A 13,636-nucleotide genomic window follows, 5' to 3' on the forward strand; every position below is an offset into this window, starting at 1 on the left:
TATACTATGGAAATCAACTAAAAGAACAACAAGCTAAACTAGCAATTCATACATATCATACCATCTTCGTGTCTCTCCCATGGTAGGATGTATCCCTCTGTCAGACTGCAAGCCAACTCCTCGTCAATCGGATCTCCTTCCACTACGGTGTTGTATTGCAAGACCTTTTCGCGAAGCTTCTTCTTCAACTCTGTCATTTTCTTTCTCTTTCTTTGTCTTGCCTGGTTGCTATCTGCAAATCGAAATGAAAAGAAAACTGTCATAATCCCAGATTATTATTGTTTTTTTAAGTGTTATTCATTTAAATAACTTGATTTGACAACAAACCATGCTGACGATACAGATCTTGCTTCTTGCGCAAAAGGGTTACAGTGATGTTCTCAATGTCAGCCCTTAGCTCTTCAGTACAACCTGGAGTGTAGACTCTCTCTAAATAGGTGAAACAAAACAATTGACGAGACACAATTAGTGACATTTTCAAAATATAGCCACCTTTTATTATTTGTATAAAGGTACAGTCATTAACAGATGTGTGTGTGTGGGTGTGTATATACACACATACATAGTGTACTTTACATGTTTTACCTGTGACCGCCCATTGTCTAACATCACACACCCACTGCTGTATTGTCTCCTGATCAAGGTTGTGCTCCTTCTTGATGTTGCTAAGGCTGGCAGCTTCCACCTTTGCCCTCTCTGTAATCTTTTAAATAGAAAAAATAACAAAATGTCAGAAAAAAGCTCTATGCACCACCACAATGCAAAAACCACCAATTTTACTTGAGCTTTCGGTACAAGACATTCATCAGGACAGGTGTAACATTAAATAACACATTAAATATCTGTGTATACTAGCAAGCAGACTTGTAAATAGGAGAAAAATGTCTGTACAACAGTGAGGTTACAATTTTAGAAGATAACTGACCAATCCTAAGCACTACCCTCCCCTCAGTTACTTAAATAAAACATGATTATTATCAAAATAGTCAAATATTTTTTTCCATAACATGATTAAACAATTAATCAACAAATAGTTTCAGATCTAGCTGTAGTTGGTGCATTGAGGGAAAGGGGCAGTGCTTAGGATCTCAATTATAATTTACCCTTACTTTGACATATCTGTGGGCTAACACTTGATGAAGGTTGTCCCTCTTTCTTCTGTTCCAACCCATGGCCTGTCGCGTTAGCATGTTCACTCTTCCTGATGAAAACAATAAGGCACCCACAAGCCAAAAAGTAAGATTTCACATTCAAAAGGCAATAAGAGAAACCCAACAGACATGCCTAAACCCTATCACTAAAAGTTAGTTGAACTGGTAATTACCTTGAAGTAATACAATGATAACTTTCGTAAGAACAGAACAGAGAAACTTTGTTTTTTTAATTCCCTGTAAAAACACTATTAAGTATTTATTATTATTTATTTAGGCTACCAGAGCATGTAATGTAAGTGTAACACCAACCAGCCTTTGTCATGTATTTTGTGACAAGTGCTGCCCTGGAGAGAAAGCTGTTCACCTATAAAGAAAATAATACAATTAAATTTTGGTCTCCATTACATAAAAATATTACCTACACACCATAGATCTTAAACCTGTGGTTTAATAGAAAACATGTGTACTGTATTATCCTAGGAATTTGGGACCCCGTATGCATGCATGCATTTTGAATTGCTAAAAACAACTGAACTGCCTGTTCTTTATTTTAACTCATACATAAAGGATGTACTTTATCCCTCACACCAGGTGTTTTACTTAGATGACAAATAAGTGCCTTTTGGTGTTATGGTTTCTATTAAGACTCTTTGTAGCCATAGTTAAAATACTGACAACAATACCATACCTGCTCCACTTCCTCTCCCACTGTGTTTCCTGCTCCATCCTGGCTTCTGCCACCCCATCTCACCTGCAACACAGAGTGAGAAGTGTTATGTAGCAGTACTTCAGAATTTTTGATATAACATCATCCAATCAGGCATAGCATGCACAAATGTAAAACTAATCCTTTGCATTGAAGATTGCTTGAATGTTATATATACATTAATGCATACAATTATCTCTAAAACATCTCATGACACAAGCTTTTTATTTGGTGGGGAAAAACAAAATCTCTGTCCTACAAATATGAAAAAGCAGCTGAAAAGCAGTTAGTGAAAGATAACACACAGCACGTTCTATTATCCGACCCATTATTTCCCTATAGCTACAGCCATACCAGACTTAAAGTTATTGCATGTACCTTCATTTTGCTGTATGGGCTTTGGTATGCATGACGCTCAGGAATGGCCTCATTTCTGTCAATGGCAGAAGCTCTGGTAAACCCTCTGCTACTTTGTTAAGGTAGGGCCAGTACCTAAAAAGCAGGAGCAGCATCATGTGAGTGTAACAAAGATCCATTTTTAATTGAAATCTAAAATGACTAACATCACTGTAAAGCTGAGAAACAAGACATTTTAATCATGGAGTAGGATTTGCAATATGACAATGAGGATTACCTGCATGTAACATCCATACAGAAGAAGGTAACATTTGCCTTCTTTGACATCTCTCTTTGAAGAAACATCGGGTAAGCAAATATTTCTCCACGGTAATGGTTCAGTCCTCGTAAAAGAAACCCATGTCTGATAAATCAGAAGAAAATCTAGTGGTTAAGAAACAATTGACCCAGTAAGGCCTGGCTTAAGCACACATCTCCGTCAACTGAGTGCCTATAACAAAATATATGATAAATATAATACTTGGCTGGCTACTACAAAGGATAGATAAATACCACTCTGCAAGCAAGCAAACGTGTGAAAGACTTGGATTGCCATTAAAACTCAAATATCAGATTCCAGGATCACACACACAGACACACACACACACACACAGACACACACACACACACACACACACACACACACACACACACACACACACACACACACACACACACACACACACACACACACACACCTGCAAACTGCAACTTGAATGCCCTCCTCATCTATCTGAGCACCAGACTTTTTGGACATCTCTCTGCCAGCGGTGAACTTGGCAATACCGCAGACAGCACTGTCATTTGTCTATAAAGTCAGTTTATAACACATTTTAAGATGCATAAAAACACAAAACTAAAATATCTGTATAAACAACTATTATTAAAAAAAATAATAATCAAATGTTCATACACTTCTCATGTTGCCTCTGACAAGATCAACAAAGGTAGCAACTTCCTCGTCCTTGGCCAGGAACAAGCCCTCATATATGGGTGGCTTCTCAGTCCTGTCCATGATAAGATAACATGTGTCAGTAATAAAAAATCACAAGTACTACATTTACTATTTGTTAAAATATAAGTTATGATCACTCAAAGACAACCCGAAGGACTACTATTTGTGTTAGACAAGTCTAAAATAAACTTCTGAAAAATACCTATACCTACCCTTTTGACTTGCTGAAGCGGTAATGCTTTCGGTTCCCATCAGAGCAGACAGCCAACATTTCTGGAGAACATGCTGGACACTCAAAATGATGGACCTGGCACATATCCTCTTCTTTGTATTCACAGAAGGTAAACTCAAAAAAGCTCCGCTGAAATGTATCAGCACAGATACTACCTGTCTGCATATTAAGAAATGATTGGTTAGAATTTTTTGAAGCAATGGCCACAATTAAATATAAGGTATACAGTAATATAATTTTGTTTGTTATATGTTTCAATGATATTCAGGCAGATTTACCATTCCAGCTTGAACAGATCTGTGCTCCAACATTTTCAGGAAGGCCTGCCTGGACATGGCTGGTGCAGTCACCTTCATATGCTCAAACGAGGTGAAGACATCAAACTTGTATAGGGTCTGGCAGCTGGTGCTAGCTGGCCAGTACCGATAAACAAGCAGGTCCTTCACCTCGGGAGTCCATTCTGCAGAGCATGATGGACAGGATTTCCGAGGCAAGCAGACATTGTATCGTCCTGTGAACAAGTGAATATACTGTACTGTAGTCAAGACTAAAATAATTTCAGTAATCAAATTGCAACAGATTGCCTTCTATACAGAGATACAAATATATGATATATTAGCTATTTGACATGGCATTTGGGCATTGCCTGAAAATGACATGGTGATAAAAAGCTTTGCGTTGCACACAGTGGTAAAGTTCTAGTACAATAATACTTGCACAAAAAGGAGGGCTTTCAGAACAACATACCATTGATGGTGACGACAGAAATTAGCTTCCCTGGAGTGATTGTGAGGTCGTGAGTGCATTCACAAATTGACCTTGGTGCAGGAACAGGCAGTTGACATACTGCAAAACAGAAAGAAGTTATGAAGGGTGTATTTACAGCTTCTCCTCAGTCCCTTAGATGCATTTCCCAAAACGCTAACCTCATTTTTAAAATAGTGCTTTAAAACCCAACAATTAATCCAAACTGGCCACACCACTATTCCACCTGTAATTGTCATTATGTTGAAACAACATGTAAATGCTTAAGCACATTTTGAAAAATATTAAGACGCAATTGACTTAGCTGGTCAAAGATATGCTGGACAGAACTGTCAAAACCAATCATACTTTTGTTATTCAGCAATTAAATTTCACACTTGCACTTTAGAGTTTTTAGAATAAGCTTAGAATGAGATTAGCATTTAAAAAAAAAAATGTCTAAGCCATTTAGAAACACTGTTAAATATAAACATGTGCACTATCTACAACAACATTTGGACAATTACACTATAAGTATGAGACAATTTGATATAATGCTAATTTTAACATACTTTGTTCACAAAACTGAGGCTGGCCATTTTCATTCACCACCACAGCAGTTGTAGGGGGAATGGGCTCAAGAAATCCATGGAACACAGCCTCTCTGTCATGGAAGACATTTTTCTTGTGGGCCTCCATGTCACAGGTAGCACAGAGGAACTCCATGTCCAGTGGTACACAGTCAAGGCACCTAATCACAGCTTCTACAGCACAGCATCTGTGACAATTTTGGATGAATACTCTCTCGGCTGAGAGCTTTGCATCCAAAAGTATAGGCCTAGCAGTTTTCATTCTCACATCTGTGAGAAGCTGCCTTTGTTCCCAAGCAGAAACCATTCTGTCTGTTCCCTCTGGAACCTGGACTGCAGTTATGGTGTCCCTTAACTCTTGGAGTCTTGTTTCTAAAAAACAAAAATATACATTCACTTGTCCTTAAAAGGTCTATACTCATGATTATGATCACAAGTATATTTCAGTTATACTGTGAGTCTGTAGTGGAAGCATAGACAAAACATAATGCTTAATTTAAATAAATGGTGGAAATTGGAAAAACTGTTGTGTAGTGTAACTACACTACTGTACTACTGTATCACTCAGTATTCTCACCAAGACTTGCCAACTCTTGATCTTCTATCTGAAAGCCTTCCTCATGCACAGGATCCCTTCTTCTGGATTGAGAAGCAGCTGCAGAGACAGTCATTTTGCTTAACCCTTTGATCAATATAACATGAAACCAATTCATTTCCAAATGAAAATATTCCATAAGGACTGGAGGGAGGGAAACTATATAAATTATTAATACACAACACAAGTAAGGATTATCAGTCGCATGCTCTTTAACTATCTTATATATTAGTGAGAAGAACATTTTTCACAAACATTGCAACACCATTTTGTCAAAGTGGTATCTGACTCTCATTTTATAATACGTGTAACCACCAAAACACTATTTAATGAATTATCTTTATTCTTAGATACAGTAATCATGTTTTAGTAAAGAACAAACATGATTCAGGGCAGTGTGTTTCCCGACGTTTCTCACGCCTGCCTGTGACCAGTGGATTAGTGAGGGATCTCTTCCTGCTTTTCCTCGTTTTTTTTTTACGAAAGGCAGTTTCCATGGCCATGGCAGCCTATATTGCAGAGCACTTATATCAGCAGCACTTATAATTGAGCATTATTCAGTAGTTGCATAAAAGGGTCTTACTAACCATTTACATCAGATCTATAAAAGCAATAGCAATTATTATTTTAAGACTTAGGCACTATTTGCTTATCATGACAAGCCTTACCCTGGCCTCATGGAGATAAGCATCACTAATTAATGCTGCCATGTGGATCCTGGCATCATTGGGATCATCAAAGACCCTCATGTCAGAAATGAGGGACATCACATACAAATACAAACAATATAAAAACAATACACAAAATGAAGAAAGAGAGAAAGAGAGAGAGATCGAAAGAGACAAGTGAGAAAGAGAGAGAGTGGCTCTTAAAAGTGCCGTTGGTTTGATTTGTGTGCGTGTGTGTATATGTGTGTGTTGGTGGAGTCAAAGTGTTGCAATATAGCTGTAAAACAAGAAAAAAGCAAAAGATTATTAGAATAGCATTTGTAGTAAATGAGCATTTCTTAATTGTTAGGACAGAGTAATTGTACTTATTAATTGAATATGTATCAATCACAACCACTACGTACAATACAAATCAATCCTTACTGTACAAATATCAGATTTGTACCACATTCACTTGACACAAGCAAGTACCAACACAAATCTATTTTTATTTAGGCCTACAAATAATGGAAAAGGTGGTCTTTTTCTGTCCTGTTGCATAAAACGCTTCTCATAATATCTAACTTACTGCTCTCTCTTCTCAATGTCACAAATAACTAAAGTAACAATTATGATGATTTCAGTGTCTTCTAAAATGGCAAAGTCTTACAAAAGTATGGCACCAAAGTGTTACAGGATAATTATGTTAATTACAAGTTAATTATGCATTAATTATATCAGGTATGAACGGTCATTGACATTGAGTCGCACTGAGCAGTCAAATCCTCTGGAAAGACTCCCGGTCCACTTTTTTATTCTAGTCCATCCCCGATTGCGGTAATTCTCCTTAGTTACACTTCTGACATTTACTTTGCACTTTGAATAAAACTTTAACCACTGCAACAACACGTTGTTAATTGTTGTCCTCACAACGCATGGACAAATACATGAGTTTAAACTGATTTTTGTTGTGGAAGTGCCACATTCCTACTGTGCCGGGGACGGGACAGCTGTCATTTGGCTGGCTAGCTAACGTAACTACTTCGGCGGGCAGCCGTGTAAATGATAATGCAACACTAACAAATTCAACCTAAACTCCAGGGATGATTAAATCCAGCAACAACTAAAGAAATAACAGCAAAGGTTTTGCGTGCTTTTTAACAAACAAACACCCCTTGGGTTGAGATACTTACTGTAGTCATGTGGCGGGAGAAATGAGTGGTAAAAGCGCGGTGATTATGGGTAAGAAGCGTGCGTAACGTGACGTATCGTTGCCGTGGTAACGACTGAAAGTCTTCTGATTCATAATAATAATTATTAATAATATTCGCTGCTATGACAGACAATACAATTGAAAAGAATAAAATATCGTAAATGGTTTAATAAAGTAAAGGGAACAATTTATTTAACACAGCCTCGGGCCATTCTTTAAAACTACTCCATCTATAAATGGATAGTTATATCACAAACAATTTACTGTTATTTAGACAACAAAAATCGGAACTAATACAGTGGCGGTTCTAGACCATTTCAACTGGGGGGGCCAAGCTGGGTCCAGTTGTACTGTTAGAGGGGCCAGTTACATTTATACCTTATTGTTGTCATATCATTTTCTGCACTGCACTGTAGGCATTAACAGGCAAAATACCATGTTTACAATCATTCAACAATGTATTTGCATTTTCATTATATTTTTTAGATTTGCATTACATATTCAGAATCAGTCACATTAACTGTATTCTACGATGTTTGTGTTTTTTTGCAAAAAGATCAGCAAATTCATCTAGATAAGGCCTTTGCCCTCCTTGACTCAATACTTAGAACACCTAAATTGCTTAATCTGTCATCTGACATTGTGGACCTGAGATAGGTTTTCACCAGCTTTAGTGCATACAATATAATATACAATTAAATTATGCTTATTTTAAATGTATTGTGCAGGCTAGGTATAAAAAAATATAGGAAAAACCATGATAATATGAAACGCTTCAAAACAGAGCGCACAAAGCGCGTATGCGCATCGCGGGTGCAGAATGATGTGCTCAAAGCAACGTGGAGTCACAGTGTTCAGCGCTGCGCTGCACAAGTGCGCATTTAAAAGTTCACGGCACAAAGCGAAGAAATGTTGAGCGCACAAATCCTAGTGTAGCCTATATCTGTCCAACAGTTTATTAATAATGTGTTTCTTCACATAGTGAAGTTTTAAATTCCAGTTATTGTGCGTTTGATGCCGATTCATAGTCCTTGTGGTGTGAACAGGCACACGGTAGCGAGTCGTTTTAAAACGGCAACAAACATAAAATACAAATACACCAAATAGTCATTTATGCAAATCCACAGCCTTTTATCTACAGATCATGCATTATAATGTGAATATATCATATTGGAGAGAGTTTTACCGTGCATCCTGCTGTAACCAGACGAGGCGCGAGCGCTGTTTGAATACTGACCCACTAAGCAAAATGATGTCCAAAACACGTCTTTTCAACATCTTTGTCACAAAAGTCGGACGTTGAAAAGACGTCCACTGAGGAGCCAGAATGAAAGTTTTTATGACGTCTTTTTTTGACGTGTTCTGCACGTCCGATATAGACGTTCATCGAACCTTCGTACAAGCTTAAAACTAGTTCAGATGTGGCCATTGTGGACATATTTTCAGCATCATTTATGGTCTCATTTAGACATAATTACTTTGACTATTGCTGTCAGATGCTCTTAGTGAGAATTAACAGAGGTTTAGACGTTGATATTTGTTTAATTTGAAGTGTCACCATTGTGGTGATCAGTGTTTGCTTTAGTTGGGCTCTTGGTCCCCTTTGTTTTTACTTTAACTTTTTTTTGGCTGCTGTGACAGTGTGTTTGTGTAACACAATTGTTGTGGCAAAGAAAGCCTAGAACAAGTATGAGGTGTTATCAGCTCAATGGGCATCTAATAATGTGTTTAAAGTTTTGTGTTTATATTTGGCATTAATAACCACCAACCTTGTGGAACTGCATTATTGGTGCCAAAAGCATTAAAATTATCACTTATCTGAAGGTGTATAAAAAGCATGTGCACATGATGTTTTGAGCAAATGTATCATATAGTCACATACTTTTTCAAACTGCCACAAACTAACAAACGGCCAGGTTAAGATTAGCTGATCTAACGTTACACTTCTGTAATGCATTTAATACAAATACAACATATTAACAAACAACTTTACTCACAGTCACCTCTTTCCTTCTTTGCTTTAACTATAATATTCGCGCAAAATGTCCACCAACTTCTGAATAGAAAAAAACCTGCAGATCCGATTTAAAGGTCCCGTTATATGCCCCTTTTCACAAGATGTAAAATAAGTCTCTGATGTCCCCAGAGTGTGTATGTGAAGTTTGAGCTCAAAATACCCAACAGATCATTTTTTACAGCATGTTTAAATTGACATTTTTTGGGGCTCAGAAAAACGAGCCGTTTCATTGTGTGCCCTTTAAATGCAAATGAGCTGCTGCTGGACGACCCAGGGGGCGGAGCTTCATGAGCTCGCGCTCAGTCTGTCAGGACATCTCACGGAATGATGATAATATCAGAAACTCTCAGTAAAGCCCCGTTCACACTACAAGCGACTTTATCGCTGCATGTCGCCAGTGGCTGGCGATGAGGTCGTTAGTGGGCGTTCTCACTTCTGGTTGCCTAGGTAATGTTTGTGAGTGACATTCACGAATGTTACGTGTTGTAGACAACAAATCTGTTTTCTTGCCGCTACAAGCTAACATTTTGGAAGGAAAAGTATAAATATAAATGGGATCAGTACATAAAATGCATAATATTAAAGATGAATGAGAAACAGCGAGTGCCCTGTGCTATCGCGGCTATTTAACTGCAGAAAATGGGCAAATACTGGTCTTTCTGAGTTCACGAAACCATTCGGGCTCGAAGTCAGCACGACGAGTACTACTGTACACAGAGATATATCATAAATTATTGGACAGTTTCTGACTGCTAAAATAAACTTATCATTCATCTTGCCTCGGTCAGACGCTGCACTGAAGAGTGACGGATCACGTGTGCTCCACTGACTTCACTCCTATTGGTTGTCGCTCGCGAAAGTCGCTCTTCATTTGCATAAAGTTAAACATTTCTCAACTTTGTCGCGTCGCCAGACACGCCCCATCCAGTCGCCAACGGTAGCGACCGCGCGTGTCGCCGGAAGTCGCCCGCTCCCCATTGAAAATGAATGGTATCGCGTCGCTTGGTCGCGTGTAGTGTGAACGCAGCTTAACGGCGTTCATTTCGAGTCGGACAATAATGCCTACAAAGTCAGAGTGCTGTATAGAGATGAAACAGGTATGGTTTAGTAGTTTAATTACGGTTATTATAACGTATTTGTCATCTGCTTGTATGTATCCATTATTTATTAACAGCCTACAAGTCTGCTGTTTCGGACCAGGTCCGAATGATGATCAAACATGTACTGATGAGTTTAATAAAGTTTATTGTACATCACACAAAAGATGAAGCGTCAGTTTTACTTCAGAAAATCACCGTAAGAGCTGAGTAAACACAGTAGCCTAAGTTATAAGAAGTGCGCAAGCCAGTAGAGTTGAGGGAGCATTCCTGTGGGCGGATGTTAGTCTAAACACGGTTCTGGTGATGTCACTAATGCAGGATGTAGAGGGGTGTAGTCCAATCGAGCCGTTTTTTGTAGTCAACTTCTGTTAAATAAAATATCTCGCTTGGCATTGAACTTTGAGCGTTATAATTTTACAGATATTATTTATACTCTAACAACAACATTACACACTAACTAAACTTTGAAACATGGAATCGCATGCAACGGGACCTTTAAGCATTCCCTCTAGGGTTACATTTGTGTTCCGTGTTGCCACTGTCTAATAACGGATGTGAAAAACAATGATAGCAAAAAATAGTTTTGTAAAAAATTATTTCACACTCCACATTTAGGGGGGCCACAAGGGGGTCCAAGCTTGTTGTCACAGGGGCACTGGCCCCCCCTGGCCCTCCCTGGCCCCCCTCTAGAACCGCCACTGAACTAATACACTACAATAAATTATAAAAGGAGGACGTTTCGTAAACTAGAAAACAACATTTACCGCTGCCCACTGTTGAACCAGGGAATCCGTGTGTCCACCACGACAAATGAGCCTCATTGACTTTGTATGGGTGTTGTTTGCGTGGTGCCGACACGTAATTGTAACACATTACGTGCCACCACCACGCAAATCGGGGTTAAGGGGTCGTGTTCATTTCACGTAATTCTGTGAGATCAGGTTGTCCTGCGTGTGCTTGGCGTTTGAGCGTCGCGTCATTGCCCGTGGGCCCGCCCCTTGTTTCTGCAGCGCTTCCGCTTTGAGGTAGGTGCGTTTGAGCCAGTGGGTAAGGGTTTCATATTACTTTGAAGGTACCCCCGGGAGCCGCCATTGGCTAACAAGCCTTCACCTGCTGTTAGCATCCCATTGACTCCCATTCATTTTGGCGTCACTTTGACAGCGAATAACTTTACATCTGAGGCGTTTAAAGACTCCATTTGTCCATGGTTTATTTTTAAAGAAACACGACAATGTATAAAAGGCTCCATTACCTTGTATCTTACGTTATGCCCCCGTAGAAGCAGTTTTTGTAAAAGTAGGCTAACGATTGCGTCATAACCACGCGACTCTCTGGAAATTACCGTAGAGACAGGAAGAGAAGCTCGCATGCAATCGGGGGGACGTGGAGGCATAAAGTCCGATAAAGTCAAGGGAGAAGGCCATAGAGAGTAATGACGTTGCTCCTGCTCCTAGCTCATGGACAGATCCTACTCACGCTTTCCATCTCTGCAAGATTCGGAAGGGAATGGTTCAGATTTCGTTTGGCACAGCTACTAGAAAACTTACAACTGTCAGGCAGGCTGCTCACGTCACATCCACGTCGTCAAGTTCAGTTTGAGTCTGCGCAGTACGCTTGGCAATCAGGAAATGAGGGCTTCTAATGTGCTTCACTTTCTCTCCGTTGAAACCTATGGGGTCGCTGTGTCCAGTTTATATACTGTCTATGGTTTGAGCTAGGTCGTAAAAACAGATGTGGGATTTTGTGTAAACGCTTGTTTTGTTTATAGCTGCGTGGATGGCCCGCGGCTGTTGGCGGCTCCGGCTCTCACGTTACATGCCTCTTGCAGTCCCGTGTCTCATATGCTTTGAGGTAACCTTATGTGTGTGCGTTGGCTGCTTGGTTAGTACCCAGGTATGTGATTTGTCGTAATGACTGTGTGATTCATAGCTGCGTGGATGGCCCGCGGTTTGAGTTTTGAGTGGCTGCTGCTCTCCCTTTGCATTCCCGTGCTTCGGGGATGTTGTGTCCTGTTTCTGTGTATGCGTGGATGGGCGATGGGTTTATGAATTAAAGGTACGTGAAACGTCCCCTTTGTATAGCGCTCATTTTTTTATATATTGTAAGTATATGTTTATGTTTGTATTTTAAAGGAGAATATATGTTCTGAGACGCCTGGTGGGCAACGCTGATTTGACGCTGCTGCTTTCATATCTCAAGATTATCTCGATAACAAACTTTCTTCCAACACACGTGTGTGTGTGTGTGCAGCCGACGCGTCTTGTGTGACGCCTGCTCGTTCTCCAGTATGAGTCACCGTGATCGCTGAGTCTCTTACCCATTATACTCTCAAACTGTTTTGTATGTGTTTTGTTTTTTTGGTATTTATTTGTTTCTCATTTTTCCAGTATATTATTTATCATTGTTTTGTGCTACTGACTGTTCTGATTGGTTTACTTTTGAGTGTGTTGCAGTGTTGTACTGTATCTATTCGATTTGTGATTTACTTCAAATGTGCTGGTAGAAGGTCAGTGAGGGTAATACCCAGCGTTGGCACTAAAACCTTGATTTTTCTCTTTTTGTTTGTAGTATTGTTTTTCTGATTGACCAATTTAAATGTTGAGTATTTGTGTATGTTTGGAGTGAGTGTTATTGCATCGTGAGACCTGTAGTAATATTTCTGCTCTCGTTACAGGAGCCGAGGCTTCAGGGCAGGCCACTAGTAGGTCCTTACGTGGTGGTGGAGGGCTCGTCACAGAGTGCTGTGGGGCTATTTCTTGACTTTATTGCAGTGTGTGTGCTGATGCTTGTACACAGGGTGCTGAGAGTGATATAGAAGCCTTATGCTTACTGAGTTTATGCATCTGCCGTTAAGCCTCGGCCTCCTTTTGCATTGTGAATGACCCAGCTCTTAAATCTTTTAAATGATTGTGTATTTAAATAAAGCTTTTGTATTTTTGGTATTCACGTCTCTAGCCCTTCTTTATGAATAACGTTCTTGTGTGTCTTGGGTAACATTTTAGATCCATAATATTAATATTTCCCTGGTAAACAGGGTGGCGTAGTCATGTTTAAGCCAGAGGTAGTGTGCATTTAGCCGCTCCCTACGTGTCGAAGAGAGCGCCCCGCTACACAAACAATATATAGGCCTAACTAAAAATGAAAGTAAAGTGAATAATCTTTAACTGATATTCATCAAAAAAGACGGCCTTCACACATTTTCCAGTTTTAAGACCTTTGACTGATGCAGTAAAACACTGATAGTGCTCTATAGGGCAGGGGTCCTGCAGAGCTTAGATCCAGCACAC

At 39.5% G+C, this 13,636-nt stretch overlaps 2 protein-coding genes across 2 annotated transcripts; both read right to left on the reverse strand.

Annotated features, from left to right (window-relative positions):
* Positions 1 to 38: 38 nt before the first annotated feature.
* On the reverse strand, positions 39 to 2,244 carry LOC311081705 (uncharacterized protein; the record flags this gene model as incomplete). The annotated part of the gene is made up of 7 exons (XM_084112329.1): positions 39 to 232; positions 328 to 429; positions 586 to 703; positions 1,110 to 1,201; positions 1,464 to 1,518; positions 1,843 to 1,905; positions 2,239 to 2,244. The coding sequence occupies 7 exons, from the start codon at positions 2,242 to 2,244 to the stop codon at positions 39 to 41; spliced, it is 630 nt and encodes a 209-aa protein (XP_083968455.1).
* Positions 2,241 to 7,459, reverse strand: LOC311081720 (uncharacterized protein; the record flags this gene model as incomplete). The annotated part of the gene is made up of 11 exons (XM_084112332.1): positions 6,041 to 7,459; positions 5,755 to 5,881; positions 5,355 to 5,432; positions 4,760 to 5,149; positions 4,191 to 4,289; positions 3,722 to 3,954; positions 3,424 to 3,602; positions 3,170 to 3,263; positions 2,955 to 3,064; positions 2,495 to 2,620; positions 2,241 to 2,352 (listed from the first exon to the last, which is right to left on the reverse strand). The coding sequence occupies exons 1-11, from the start codon at positions 6,137 to 6,139 to the stop codon at positions 2,241 to 2,243; spliced, it is 1,647 nt and encodes a 548-aa protein (XP_083968458.1). The 5' UTR covers positions 6,140 to 7,459.
* Positions 7,460 to 13,636: the final 6,177 nt, after the last annotated feature.

This window comes from Abramis brama (genome assembly GCF_963993115.1).
Source record: "Abramis brama genome assembly, chromosome: 1".
Classification (NCBI taxonomy): Eukaryota; Metazoa; Chordata; class Actinopteri; order Cypriniformes; family Leuciscidae; genus Abramis; species Abramis brama.